Below are 13,502 nucleotides of genomic sequence, written 5' to 3' on the forward strand. Positions count from 1 at the left end.
TTTTTATTTATACTTCCTGCTTATCAATCAGTTTATAGGCAATTATGCTTGAAAAGGAATAAGGAGACACGGGATTCTTCTGCTGTCATATTTAATCTATGCTAAGTAGTTCTGTGGTTCTAAGAAAGTGGTGGCATCTGGCATGTTCTTGCACATGCATTCCTCATTATCAGTATTGCTTTTTCAGTTAAGTATAGAACTGCTTTTCTATTTTTTCTGTGACATGCTCTGTTTTACATTGCTTTTTTGTTCATCATGGACATAGAGAATGCCAAGTGACCTATTACCACATGTGAGTAGTTTTCATAAAGTACCGTTTACTTTTCTTTATTGCTGAACATTATCAGTAACCCAACTTTAACATTGAGGCCAATAACCTTGTCAGGTTGTGTTGTCAGTATATCTCCTAGATAGAAGGGCACACATATGTAAAGCACAAACTTTTATTCTGAGGACAGGTAAGAGAAGAAAGATAACATGTATGAGAGAGATATGGATTTTGGATGGTTGCTAATGCGTGAAGAAGAATCAGGGGACACATAATAGCAGTAGGAGACACCGTTATTGAAACAATTCCTACACTGAGGATTGGCCATAGAAAAGTAGGCAACATTTCCCCTGCAGGAACATTCATTCATTTTATCCTTCGTAGATAACATTTTTATATTTCTGATCATGATATATCAGATTCATTTTTTTTTCATTTCCTCTAGCCAGGCTTTACCATGTACTTTTCTTGCTCTCTTGTAAATTCAATTTGTTGCTTCATGCAAAAATGATCATTTTTTTTGTAAACATATACATACCTGAATCATTATGTAGACTGAAGATGTTGTGTTTATATATTCAGAAATATATAACTATAGACATATGTATATGCACCAATTATTAATTTAATTTTTGTTTTAATTATTTATTCTAAATATGGCTAAAACTTCTGTTTTATTTTCCTTAGTTAAATAAATCCAAAGTGTGTAAGTAAAATATATATGACATAAACAATAAAAAAAACCAAGCCATTACTTTGTTATTTGGGCTACTGAGAAGGCTCAGCATGTAAAGATGCTTGCCTCCAATCTGATTATCTGAGTTTGATATTCAAGATGGAAGAAGGAAACATACCCTTCCAATGACATTCTATCTTCCATGCAAATACCATGGCATGTATATACTCCCCAAATACACATAAGTAAATGAATAAAAATGTAACAATTTTTAAAATATTTGTGAGTAGAAAGTCAAGAATTTACTACTCATGCATTTTCTTCCCCAATGAACAAGTTTTTAAGAATTTCAGAGTAAGAGGAGAAGACAATGTATATAAGCAACATTTATACTATTTGGAAATATTTGTATGTTATTCAAAATTGTAAATTATAAAAAATACATATTATGCAATGTGTGATATTTATTGTGTTTTGTTGTATAAATGTTTCAGTTGTAACTGTGTATGAGTTGAGATTTGTAAAATCTACACAAACCAAAGCTCCACTTACGGAGCGAGTATAAACAAATAGTATCTTATGATTAGTGTGAATCTAAGCATATACAAAATCTTTTAGTTTTAGAACAGTGAATTGGTAATTATTTTTAGAAAACAATGATTTATTAGAGAATTTATGAGGCAGAGCACCAAGGAGCAGATCCCTGGGATCTGTCTACAATATGGCGAGTTATGGGAAGGGGGCCAGGAAGCAAGTGCTGCAGAAGATAGAGGCTTTCTTAGTTTTATCAGGTGGGTTGATGACCTCATGTAATGGCTTTGCATGGAATTATCTATGAGAAAATGTATGCGCTATCTTATTCATGTTGCCGCCCTTGATTTTATTTATTTATTTATTTATTTTTTAATTACAAAACTGTTTGGCCAATGACTCAGGCATATTCTTAGCTAGTTTTTACATCTTAAGTTAATCTATTTCTATTAATCTATGTATCACCACGAGGCTGTGGTTTACCAGTAATGTACTGGCATCTTTCTCCTTTGGCAGTTACATGGAATCTCCTTGACTCTGCCTACTCTTCCTATATACCTTGTTCAGATTTCTCGCCTGGATTTACTCTGCTAAGCCATTGGCCAAAACAGCTTTATTCATCAGCCAATAAAAGCAGCACATATACAGAAGGATATCCCACATCATTTAGCGCTTCTATAACAGTGTGATATTATTTTTTTTAATTAATTTATTTATTAAGGATTTCTGCCTCCTCCCCGCAACTGCCTCCCATTTCCCTCCCCATCCCCCGATCAAGTCACCCTCCCTCATCTGCTCGAAGAGCAATCAGGGTTCCCTGACCTGTGGGAAGCCCAAGATTTTAAATTGACCATACAGGTATCTCTGAATTGAGAACTTGGCCAGAGGCAAGAAAGAAGGAACATTCAGTTCATATTTCAAAATAAGATCAACAGAAGGACGGTACTCCAGGAAGAACAATTCAGTGCAACCATTCATTACAAGCCAGTTCCTCTTTATCCTCTTTTTCTATTTCATCTGATAAGTATATTTTACATTTAGGTCCCGTTTCAAGAAAGATAAAGCAACATATTTTAATGGAGAAATGGAATCAGAGCTCAAGTGATTTCTTTTTGTTGGGGTTGTTTCCCCAAGACCAAATTGGCCTACTGCTTTTGCTGCTCATCATCTCCATATTCCTTGTGGCCTTACTTGGCAACTCAACTATGATCCACCTCATTCGTGTGGATCCCAGGCTCCACACACCCATGTACATTCTCCTCAGTCAGCTCTCTCTCATGGACCTTATGGATGTCTCTGCCATTGTTCCCAAGATGGCATTCAACTTCCTCTCTGGCCAGAAAAGCATCACCTTCCTGGGCTGTGGAGCTCAAGCTTTTTTCTTTATGACCATGGCAGGTTCCGAGGGCTTGCTCCTGGCATCTATGGCCTATGACCGTTTTGTTGCCATCTGCCACCCTCTTCATTATCCCATTCGCATGAGCAAAATGATGTGCCTGAAGATGATCATAGGGTCCTGGACACTTGGCTCCATTAACTCTTTAGCACATACGATCTATGCCTTTCACATTCCTTACTGCCATTCCAGGTCCATTAACCATTTCTTCTGTGATGTCCCAGCCATGCTTCCCCTGGCCTGTATGGACACTTGGGTTTATGAGTACATGGTGTTTGTGAGCACAATCCTGTTTCTTCCACTTCCTTTTCTTGGCATCACAGCTTCCTATGGCCGGGTCCTTTTTGCTGTCTTCCATATGCACTCAAAAGAGGGAAGAAAAAAGGCCTTCACCACGTGTTCAACTCACTTAACTGTGGTAACATTTTATTATGTACCATTTGCCTACACTTATCTTCGACCTAGGAGTCTCCGTACACCCACAGAAGATAAGAGTCTGGCTGTCTTCTACACTATGCTCACCCCCATGCTGAACCCCATCATCTATAGCCTGAGGAATAGTGAAGTCCTTGGAGCCATGACAAGAGTCTTTGGGACATTGTCTTTCATGAAAACTTGATCTTTTCCTAACTGTTCTTCTTTCCCTTCTCCTGGACAATGTTGGAACAGTGCTGTATACTGGAAATGTAATGTATGACACACGTTCTATATACCTTTCTGGTGATTCATTAACATATTTAAGTCACAACATTACAATCAATTATTTTAATGACAGATATTAGACAAAGGAATAGTATACTAACACAACTTGAAATATACTTGAGTGTAATGTAATATGGATATGATTTGTGCTGATATTGATGAATTGTTTCTACAAAGTTAACCTACATTATTGCTTTGCTCAGTTCTTTGCCTTCATTGTTTTCAATATTAAAAGCCTGTGTGTATTGAGTATTTACAACACATTGCAGTTTCTACTTTTCTCATTCAAGTGACTAATATTTACATGTGGACAGTGTCTGTTATGTAGGAAAATAGAACAATCTCAAAGAGCCATCTCAAGGTCTTGAAATGTTTTAAGAAGATCCAATTTTACCAGTACAAAGTACTACCTCATCCCAGGTAGAATGGTCATTATAAAAAGACAATGGTGGTCAAATGCTGTTGTGAGTAGAAGTATGGGGAACTAGTATCCACAGTTTATTGAGATGTGAATTAACACTGTCCTTTAGGAAGAGCATGTTTTCCCACCAACGTAAAGAAAAAATTATGGAATTTGTCAACTCCCCCTATTAGTCTAAATTGGAATAGAATAAAGTTTAAGCGTTTGAAAGACATCCCCCCCCCACTTACTGAAGTACTTTTCCCATTGGCCAGAATATGCTCTGGTATGCTCTGTAGGTGAATAAATATAGTTAAACTTAATGCCTCATAATATCAAAAGAGAGGATATTGAATGTATTCATGCAAAGGAAGTAAAAAGTTTTAAATATAAATTGACTAATTATTTTGTTTCCATCCATGTACAGTGTTCACCATGTATGAAAAGTGACATTGTACCTCATAAATAAGTAAACTTAATTTTGTATGAATAATTTATCATATAGAGTACATATTCTGGACATCTTTTTCTAATGTCTTTGTGTAAGACTATTCTAGAGGATCTTAATTGGTTTAGAAATTTTTTAGTTTCCATAAAACATTGAAATGAAATGACAGTCAAAGTATATGTTATTTATATACATTTTACTTAATTAAAACTTTTTTGTTTATAGTGGATAAACTTTTTGATATATAGTCATTTACAGTTTTACAGGTATTTTATTGAATATTTTAAAAAATACATTTAGCAAGCTATTGGTCTGTTGTTTTCCCCAGCTGTTGTTATATCTTTACCTTCTTTTGGCAGTAAAGTAATACTAGCATTGTAGGAGGTATTTTGAAATGCTTCTTTCTATTTTTTTTAATAAATTTTGAAGTATTTGACTAGAGATGTTCAATGGAATTCCAGTAGATTTTTTCTGTGCTTCTTTCTGGCACTGAACTTGTTTTTGGTTGGGAGGATTTTATTACTATTTTAATTTCCTCATTTTTATGGGTGTGTTTAAACTTTGGTGGATTTTTAATATTGTAAAATTTTGTGGATTCTTTGGTACATTGTATGCACCTAGAAATTTATCTATTTCTCTATTTCTTTTATATATTTTCAACCTAAGAGGCTACAGATTTTCCAATTATTTTCTTATAACATATTGGATTGCCATGGTATATCTTGTGATGCTTCCAAATTCAGTAATAACTCTGTTAATTTGGGTGATATTGGTATTGTTTTTTTTTTACATCATGCCAAGGCTCTTTACTTATTTTGGAAAACATGGGAATGTATCAACATCCCAAATCAATGAATGTAATAAATCACATAGTTAGACATAAAAGATATCAAATGATCATTTCAATACATGCATAAAGAGCCTTTGACAAAATTTCACATGTTCATGATGAAAGTCATAGAGTAATTATAGAGTAAATATACCTTGGCCCAGAACAGGCTGTGCATGGTAGTCCCATACCCAAGTCATCTTAAATCAATTAAAAATATTTGTTATTATTATTTTTTAATTTATTTATTTTTCATTCAAAAATGTACACTTTCTCCCATTCTCCCATTCCCCTCCTGCTCTCCCACTTACCTTCCTCCCTCTCCCTCCCTCCTTAAGAGAGGGCAGGGAACCCTGCCCTGTGGGAAGTCCAAGGCCCTCCCCCCTTATATCCAGGCCTAGGAAGCTGTGCATCCATATAGACTAGGGTCACAAAAATCCAGTACATGCAAGCTATTGGTCTGTTGTTGTCCCCAGCTGTTGTTATATCTTTACCTCCTTTTGGCAGTAAAGTAATACTAGCATTGTAGGAGGTATTTCGAAATGCTTCTTTCTATTTATTTATATGATGGATTACATTGATAGATTTTTGTATGTTGGAAGAAGTCTACATGATCATAATGGATGATTTCTTTTGATGTGTTCTTGGATTCGGTTTGCCAGTATTTTATTGAGAATTTTTGCATCGATGTTCATAAGTGAGTTTGGTCTGTAATTCTCTTTCTTGGTTGAGTCTTTGTGTGATTTTGCTGTCAGGGTAACCGTAGCTTCATAAAAAGAGTTGTCAACGACTCTTCTCTTTCTATTATGTGAAAGACCTTAAGGAGTAAAGGTTGATCAGCTCTTCTTGGAATTTCTGGTAAAATTCTGCATTAAAACCTTCTGGTCATGGGCTTTTTTTTTGGTTGGGAGGTTTTTTTTTTATGACAGCTTCTATTTCCTCATGACTTATAGGTCTATTTAAATTGTTCACCTGGTCTTGATTTAATTTTGGTATACTGTATTTATCTAAAAACAAGTCCATTTCTTTTACATTTTCCATCTTTGTGGCATATAGGCCTTTGTAGTAAGACCTAATGATTCTCTGAATTTCCTCTATGTCTGTGGTTATGTCCCCCTTTTCACTACTGATCTTGTTAATTTGTGTGTTCTTTCTCTGTTTTTTGATTAGTTTGGATGGGGGCTTGTCAAGCTTGTTGATTCTCTTAAAGAACTAGCTCTTTGTTTCACTGATTCTTTGGATTGCTTTCTGTGTTTCTATTTTGTTGATTTCAGCACTCAGCTTGATTATTTTTAGTCTTCTACTCCTCCTGGGTGAGTCTGCTTCTTTTTTCTAGAGCTTTCAGGTGGGCTGTTAAGTCTCTAATGTGAGCTTTCTCCGATTTTTTAATGTGGGCACTTAGAGCTATGAACTTTCCTCTTAGCACTGCTTTCATATTGTCCCATAGGTTTGGGTATGTTCTGTCTTTATTTTCATTGAATTCAAGGAAGACTTTAATTTCTTTCTTTATTTCTTCCTTGACCCAGGGGTGGTTCAGTAGTTGACTGTTCAGTTTCCATGAGTTTGTAGGCTTTCTGGAGGTAGAATTGTTGTTAAATTCTAACTTTATTCCATGGTAATCTGGTAAGACCCAGGTGGTTACTAAAATTATTTTGTATCTGTGGATGTTTGCTTTGTTACCGAGTATGTGGTCAATTTTCGAGAAGGTTCCATGAGCTGCAGAGAAGAAAGTATATTCTTTCCTATTTGGGTGGAATGTTCTATAGATGTCTGTTAAGTTCATTTGGTTCATTACCTCCATTAGTTCTCTTAATTCTCTGTTAGGTTTTTGTCTGGTTGACTTGTCCATTGGTGAGAGAGGAGTGTTGAAATCTCCCACTATTAGTGTATGGGGTTTGATGTGTGCTTTGAGTTCAAAAAATGTTTCTTTTATGTACGTGGGTGCTTTTATATTAGGGGCATAGCTATTCAGGATTGAGACTTCATCCTGATGAATTGTTCCTGTTATGAGTATAATGTGTTCATCTCCATCTCTTCTGATTGATTTTAGTTTGAAGTCAATTTTGTTAGATATTAGTATTGCCACACCTGCTTGTTTCTTAGACCCGTTTGAATGAAAAACCTTTTCCCTACCCTTTACTCTAAGATGATATCTGTCTTTGTGGTTGAGGTGTGTTTCTTGTAAACAGCAGAATGTTGGATCCTGTTTTAGTATCAATTCTCTTAACCTGTGCCTTTTTATTGGTGAATTGAGTTCATTGATATTAAGTGATATTAATGACCAGTGGTTGTTAACTCTGGTTATTTATTTTTGGGGTTAGAGTTTCTGTGTTTCCCTTCTTTGAGTTGTGCTGGTTGAGGGTCTGTTTTATTATGGGTGTTGTTGGTTTTCTTAGTTTGTGGTTTTACTTCTAGTACTTTCTGTAAGGCTGGCTGTGTTTCTATGTATTGTTTAAATTTGGCTTTATCCTGGAAAATCTTGTTTTCTCCATCGATCGTGAAAGAAAGCTTTGCTGGGTATAGTAGTCTGGGCTTGTATCCATGGTCTCTTAGTTTCTGCAGCACATCTATCCAAGACCTTCTGGCTTTCGTGGTTTCCATAGAGAAGACAGGCGTAATTCTGATATTTTTACCTTTATATGTTACTTGACCTTTTTCCTTTGCAGCACTTAATATTTTTTCTTTATTCTGTATGTTTTATGTTTTGACTATTATATGGCAAGGGGATTTTTTTTTGGATCCAGTCTATTTGGTGTTCCATATGCTTCTTGTATTTTCATAGGGATATCCTTCTTTAGTTTGGGAAAGTTTTCTTCTATAATTTTGTTGAATATATTTTCTGGGCCTTTGAGCTGTAATTCTTCTCCTTCTTCTACCCCTATTATTCTTAAGTTTGGTCTTTTCATGGTGTCCCAGATTTCCTGGATGTTTTGTGTTAAGAATTTGTTGGATTTGCTCTTTTCTTTGATTAGTGTGTTTATTTCCTCGATAGTATCTTCAGTGTCTGAGATTCTTTCTTCTATCTCTTGTATTCCGTTGGTTATACTTGTCTCTGTAGTTCCTGTTCATTTAGCCATATTGTTCATATCCAGCCAACCCTCAGTTTGTGTTTTCTTCATTGCCTCCATTTCAGTTTTCAATTCTTGAACTGTTTCCTTTACCTGTTTGATTGCTTTTCTTGGTTTTCTTTGGGTATCTTTGAGGGTTTTATTCATTTCTTCTAACTTTTTGTTAATCTTCTCATTCATTTCTTTCAAGGAGTTTTTCACATCCTGTTTAATGGTCTCTATCACTTTCATAATGTTATGTTTAAAGTCAATTTCTTCTACTTCTTCTGGATTATGGTGTTCAAGTCTTCCTGTTGCATGATCCCTGGATTCTGGTGTTATCATGTTGCTTTTCAGCTTTTGGAAGAATTCTTGCATTGGCTCCTGCCCATCTCTTCCTTTAAATGTGGCCAGGATAGTCTCGATGGCTTGGTCTGATCTCTCCTGTGGCTAACTGTGTACTTGTTTTTTTTCTTGTTCTGCCTTCTCTTAGGTCCCCTCAGCACTGGAATTGGCTCTCAGATCCTCTCCTTCCTGAAGTATGCTGTGGTGGTGGATCTAAAGACCACAGAAATGGAAAGGAGTGCTTGGGTACAAACTGGGATGGGATAAGTTGAGAAAGCCAGTAGATGGGGAGAAGCTCACATCTATTTGGTCAGGTTTTAGCTTCTGATCTACTTTTGCTGTCTCTTCCCAAGTCCCTGGGCCAGTGAGAAAAACAGCCCCTTGATGGGACCTCCAGATGAAAAGTTTCTGTACCCTGATAAGTCTCTCTACCAATGCAATAATCTGAACCAGACCAAATCAAACTGAATTAGAAACAGCCCAAGTTTAATGGATACCAATGCTCCCAGATGGCCTTCCAGCTCCTCAGAGAGGAGCCAAGAAAGGAAGACCAGAAAACCATGTGTTTGTTCTCTGGGGGTGGGGCAGTTTAACTTCCCTGTGGGAGTAGTCTTGAGCATTTTTGGTGAGGGGTCAGCATTTGGTGGGCTTTCTCAGGGGTGGAGTCTGGACTGAGATAATTCCCAGGGGAGAGGGCTTGGAGTGGATCCACCCAAACATTCTAGACTTTTTGGATTTATGGATGCCAGGAACTGGGCTGTGTCTTCCACAAAACATTCCAGACTCTTCAGATATATGGATGCCAAGAACTGGGCTGTGGCTTCCATCCAAACATTTCAGACTCATTAGATATATGAATGCCAAGTGCTGAGGTGAAGCTTCCACTCCCAAAATTAGCACACACAGTGCTGAACAGTGCAAAATAAGGTGATGTGGGAGTCTTCTGTTTTGTGTTGATTTCATTGGTTAAATAAAGAAACTGCCTTGGCCCTTTGATAGGACAGAAAATTAGGTAGGTGGAGTAGACAGAACAGAATGCTGGGAGAAAGAAGCTGAGACAAGCAGTCACCATGATTCTCCCACTCCAGACAGACGCAGGTTAAGATCTTTCCTGGTAAGCCAGCTCGTGGTGCTACACAGAATATTAGAAATGGGTTAGATCAATATGTAAGAGCTAGCCAATAAGAGTTTAAAACTAATGGGCCAAGTAGTGTTTAAAAGAATACAGTTTCCGTGTAATTATTTTGGGTAAAGCTAGCCGGGTGGCGGGAAGGAGCCCCGCCGCCCCCACTACTACAATAAGGCAGACTGATACCTAGTTTAGCAGAACAAGAATTCTCTCTGGCCATGATTTCGTACCATATTTACTCCTTTGTGGGTGAAGAAAGGAATAAGAAAGTACCTTGATGTGTAGATGAGATAAAAGTTGCCAGAATTTATAGAAATTCCTTTCTAGACTACAGAAACACTGACATGACAAGAACTACTATAGACTACAAACTGGAAGTAAGGTCTATCATCCAAGTTTGACCTTTTCTCCAGGAATATCTCAGTGTTACATACAGACCATATATGCATGGTAAGAAACTGAGAGTTGATTGGTCTGTGTGGACTTTCTAGGCAACACAATCGGTACCACTCTGCATAAAGGGGAGGTATAGAAGTTATCCATAAAAGATAATAATAAACATTCATTTGCATTTATGAATTTCCCACTAGTAACATCAAAAGATTAGAAGTAACTGGTAAAAATTTATACCCCATCACTCCCATGAATAATATTTATCAAGTACAAAGTCATTAAATAACAAATTCTGAGGAGGAAGCATGGTCCTGCCCAGAGCCATGAAGTACTGAGTGGGAAAAGAGATCCACACACAGGCCCAGGGCAGTCTGTCCTGGGCTCCAAGGGGAAAGCATGAGCCAGTCTGGTGTCTTGTGGCACCTGGCAGACAGGCATTCTTATGATGAGTGTGTATTACATATGGTACTGGAGAAAGAGAGAGAGACACACAGAGAGAGATAGAAAGAGACAGAGAGATAGAGACAGAGACAGAGAGAGAAGAGAGGCAGAGTGGTTCATTTCCTGTAAACAAAGGCGTATCTGAAGAGGTGAATGTGGTGATGAGTGGGATGAGGTGGGTGGCTTGAATCTCATACAGGGCCATAGTAATATCTGGGCCTGGTCTGCTACTAGGGGCTGATGTCTGTGTTCATGGCCCTGATGCAGCCACTTTCTATCCTAATGTTCACGGATTTTGATATCACCAAAGGCTGAGAGGATAGGGACATACAAATTTGAGCCTGCCCCTCACTACCTTGCAGTATTAGAGAGAACTGCTCCTGCTGCTCACTGACTGAAGCACTCAGGTGAGAGGGTTCTACACCTCACCTGGGCAGCACAACAGAGCTGACCTTGTTTGTAGGAGCGTGAGCCAGCTGTCCCTGGGAGGGGGGGTGAGGATGGGAGAGGAGGTAGAGTCTCTCCCTCTCATCTGTCATGTGGTGGTATGGGTGAGGGAAAGAGGCCCTCCTCTCTTCACACCTTGGCACCTGCAGCATGTTGGGGACTTGACCCAACCCTTTACCAACTGCAGAACTTGGGAGAAAGGGCCCTGCGCCTTGCATGGTCAGCACAATAGAGTTGATCCTGTAGACAGGGTGGAGCTGAGCTAGTCCTGAGGGCAGAAAAGTGGGATAGCTGGTCCCACCTCCCATGCCTGTAGTTTGATGCAGGGATACCCTCCCCTCTTGCCCTTACCACTTGCAACTGACAAGGGAGCTGAACCCTCCCCTTTACCAGCCAAAGTCCTTAGCAGAGCAGGCTCTGCAGCATAAGAGAGCCAACCCTGTTGGCGGAGGTGTGAGTGAGCCAGTCCCAAAGTTTTGAGCATGCGATGGTTGTCCCCACCACTTAACTGTCACGTGGTTGCTTGGTGAGGGAAAGATGCCCCCTTACCATTTGCCCCTTGCTGCCTGTGACAGACAAGGGACTTGAACCTCTTTCTTACCAGCTATAGTACTGAGGAAAACAGGCCCTGACCCCCACCTGGGCAACATGGTAGAGCTGGCTCTGAAGGTGTAGGTGTGGTAGAGCTGACTCTGATGGGTGAAAGCAGGAGAATTGGCCTTGTTTCCAGTTCATCTCTACAAGGGGTAAAGTAGCCAGGGCATTGCTGGAGAACTCACCCTGGTGGTCAATGCTGGGGGAGGGCTGGTGGGCTGACTAACCCTGCAACTACCCAGGTTAAGAACCAAGGTTATGAGTTGGCCTACCACAAATCCACCCCTTTTGTGATCCGCTGGAGCATGTGAAGGGACTGGTCCTGCAGATCTAAAGTGAAGTATGATACAGGGCAACAACACAATAGCCAAAAGGAGTTCCAGGGAAGACCCAGGATCAACAGTGTATCAGAAGCCAGAGGCCTTAAACCAGAACAATGACTCTTTGCAATGAAGACTTTCATGTAAAGATATATGGATGAAAAGGTTTACTGAATGACTCACTGTGTCTCACTACAGCTTCCATGATGAGACTTTTCTCTTGTTTTTTCTTAAATTTTATTTTATTGGGGGTAGGAGGATGCAAGGGCAGAGGGTGGAAACAAAGGGACAGGAAATGAATAGGATTGAGATGCATGATGTGAGAGACACAAGGTATAAATAAAAAGAAAGTTTGAAAAATAACACACTCATTTATTTCTATAATGAGTCTCGGGGCACAGATAATAACTTAATAATCTAAATGTTCATTCATCAGCCTACTATGGGTTGAGTAGGATAGGAAGACTACGTCACCTCATTCCTGCTTCTGCAGACACTCTGCATGCAAATAGCATATGTTCCCCCTGTTAGCTCCTGGAACATCCCTCAAATAGTAGAAAATTTAAAGATTAGGTCACAATCTTTCATTTGTTTTGAAGTTTGATCAACTTGTTTTTTAATCAGTGGTGGATCTGTCAGCCTGGATGACCCTGTGTCTTAATATCCACTTTACTACAAGATCTCTGCATCAGCCCTGGACTAAAGTAGAATTTCTGTCTAGATCCATCTTTCAGTATATCAGTTTGGATCCCTTTGGGACCCTACACTTAATAAAGAGGGGCTATTATATGTATATAAAATTCTTTACATCTCTAACTTTCCATCTCTCCAGTCACATTCTGAAATCATGTTCTCCTTAATTCAAGCATCTTGTGATTGTAGGAGTGGCAATTGTCATGTAGTTATTTCTATAATTTCAGAACTGAGCTACCTCACAGCATCCAAGTCAGGAGGAATGGCCAAGGCTCTGTCTCTGTAGATTTAGACATGAGGGATCAATTAGAGGAAAAAGAAGAACATCTAAGGCTTGGTGATTCAAGGATGTGCATATAAAATACAGCATTTGCCATTCTGTTTTTCAGCAATATAATCTATTTGAAATACATCTAAAATCTGTATTTTATTTAAAAATAGTTATCAAGAAATGCTGTTTTACCTGTACATATTTCAGAAGGGTTTAATGATCTGCTCGTGGTTTCATTGTGAATATGTGACTAGTATATAATTCCTGAAAATTTCTTTCCTGGTATTTTGGTGGAAGAAGGGGCTCTTGTGTAAGAAGCGGATTTTCAGCCTTCAGTTGGGACTACTGCAAAGGGAGATAATCTTGTGGTATAACTGGTAGGGAATGTGAACAAAGAGGGGAGCTGAAGACTTCTCAAGACCCACAGAGATGTTCTGCAGGGAATGGCTGTAATTGTAAAGGTACCTTTTCTTACTAATACTAGCACTAACTTAAAATACATGTATAAGCTGATTCCATAAGACATTATGAGCATAGTTGGTTTAGGTTAGAATATCTAGGCAAGATTCTAG

General features: G+C 38.5%; 1 protein-coding gene across 1 annotated transcript; it reads left to right on the plus strand.

The window, feature by feature from the left end:
• Window positions 1-2,551: 2,551 nt before the first annotated feature.
• Window positions 2,552-3,490, plus strand: LOC142843436 (olfactory receptor 2L13-like). The gene has a single exon (XM_075960809.1). It carries the CDS (start codon window positions 2,552-2,554, stop codon window positions 3,488-3,490), a length of 939 nt encoding a protein of 312 aa, XP_075816924.1.
• Window positions 3,491-13,502: the final 10,012 nt, after the last annotated feature.

This window comes from Microtus pennsylvanicus, chromosome 1, assembly GCF_037038515.1.
Source record: "Microtus pennsylvanicus isolate mMicPen1 chromosome 1, mMicPen1.hap1, whole genome shotgun sequence".
In the NCBI taxonomy this organism is placed as follows: domain Eukaryota; kingdom Metazoa; phylum Chordata; class Mammalia; order Rodentia; family Cricetidae; genus Microtus; species Microtus pennsylvanicus.

Coding starts and splice junctions, on each gene's coding strand:
- LOC142843436 (XM_075960809.1), top strand. CDS start 2,552: ATGGAGAAATGGAATCAGAGCTCAAGTGATTTCTTTTTGTTGGGGTTG.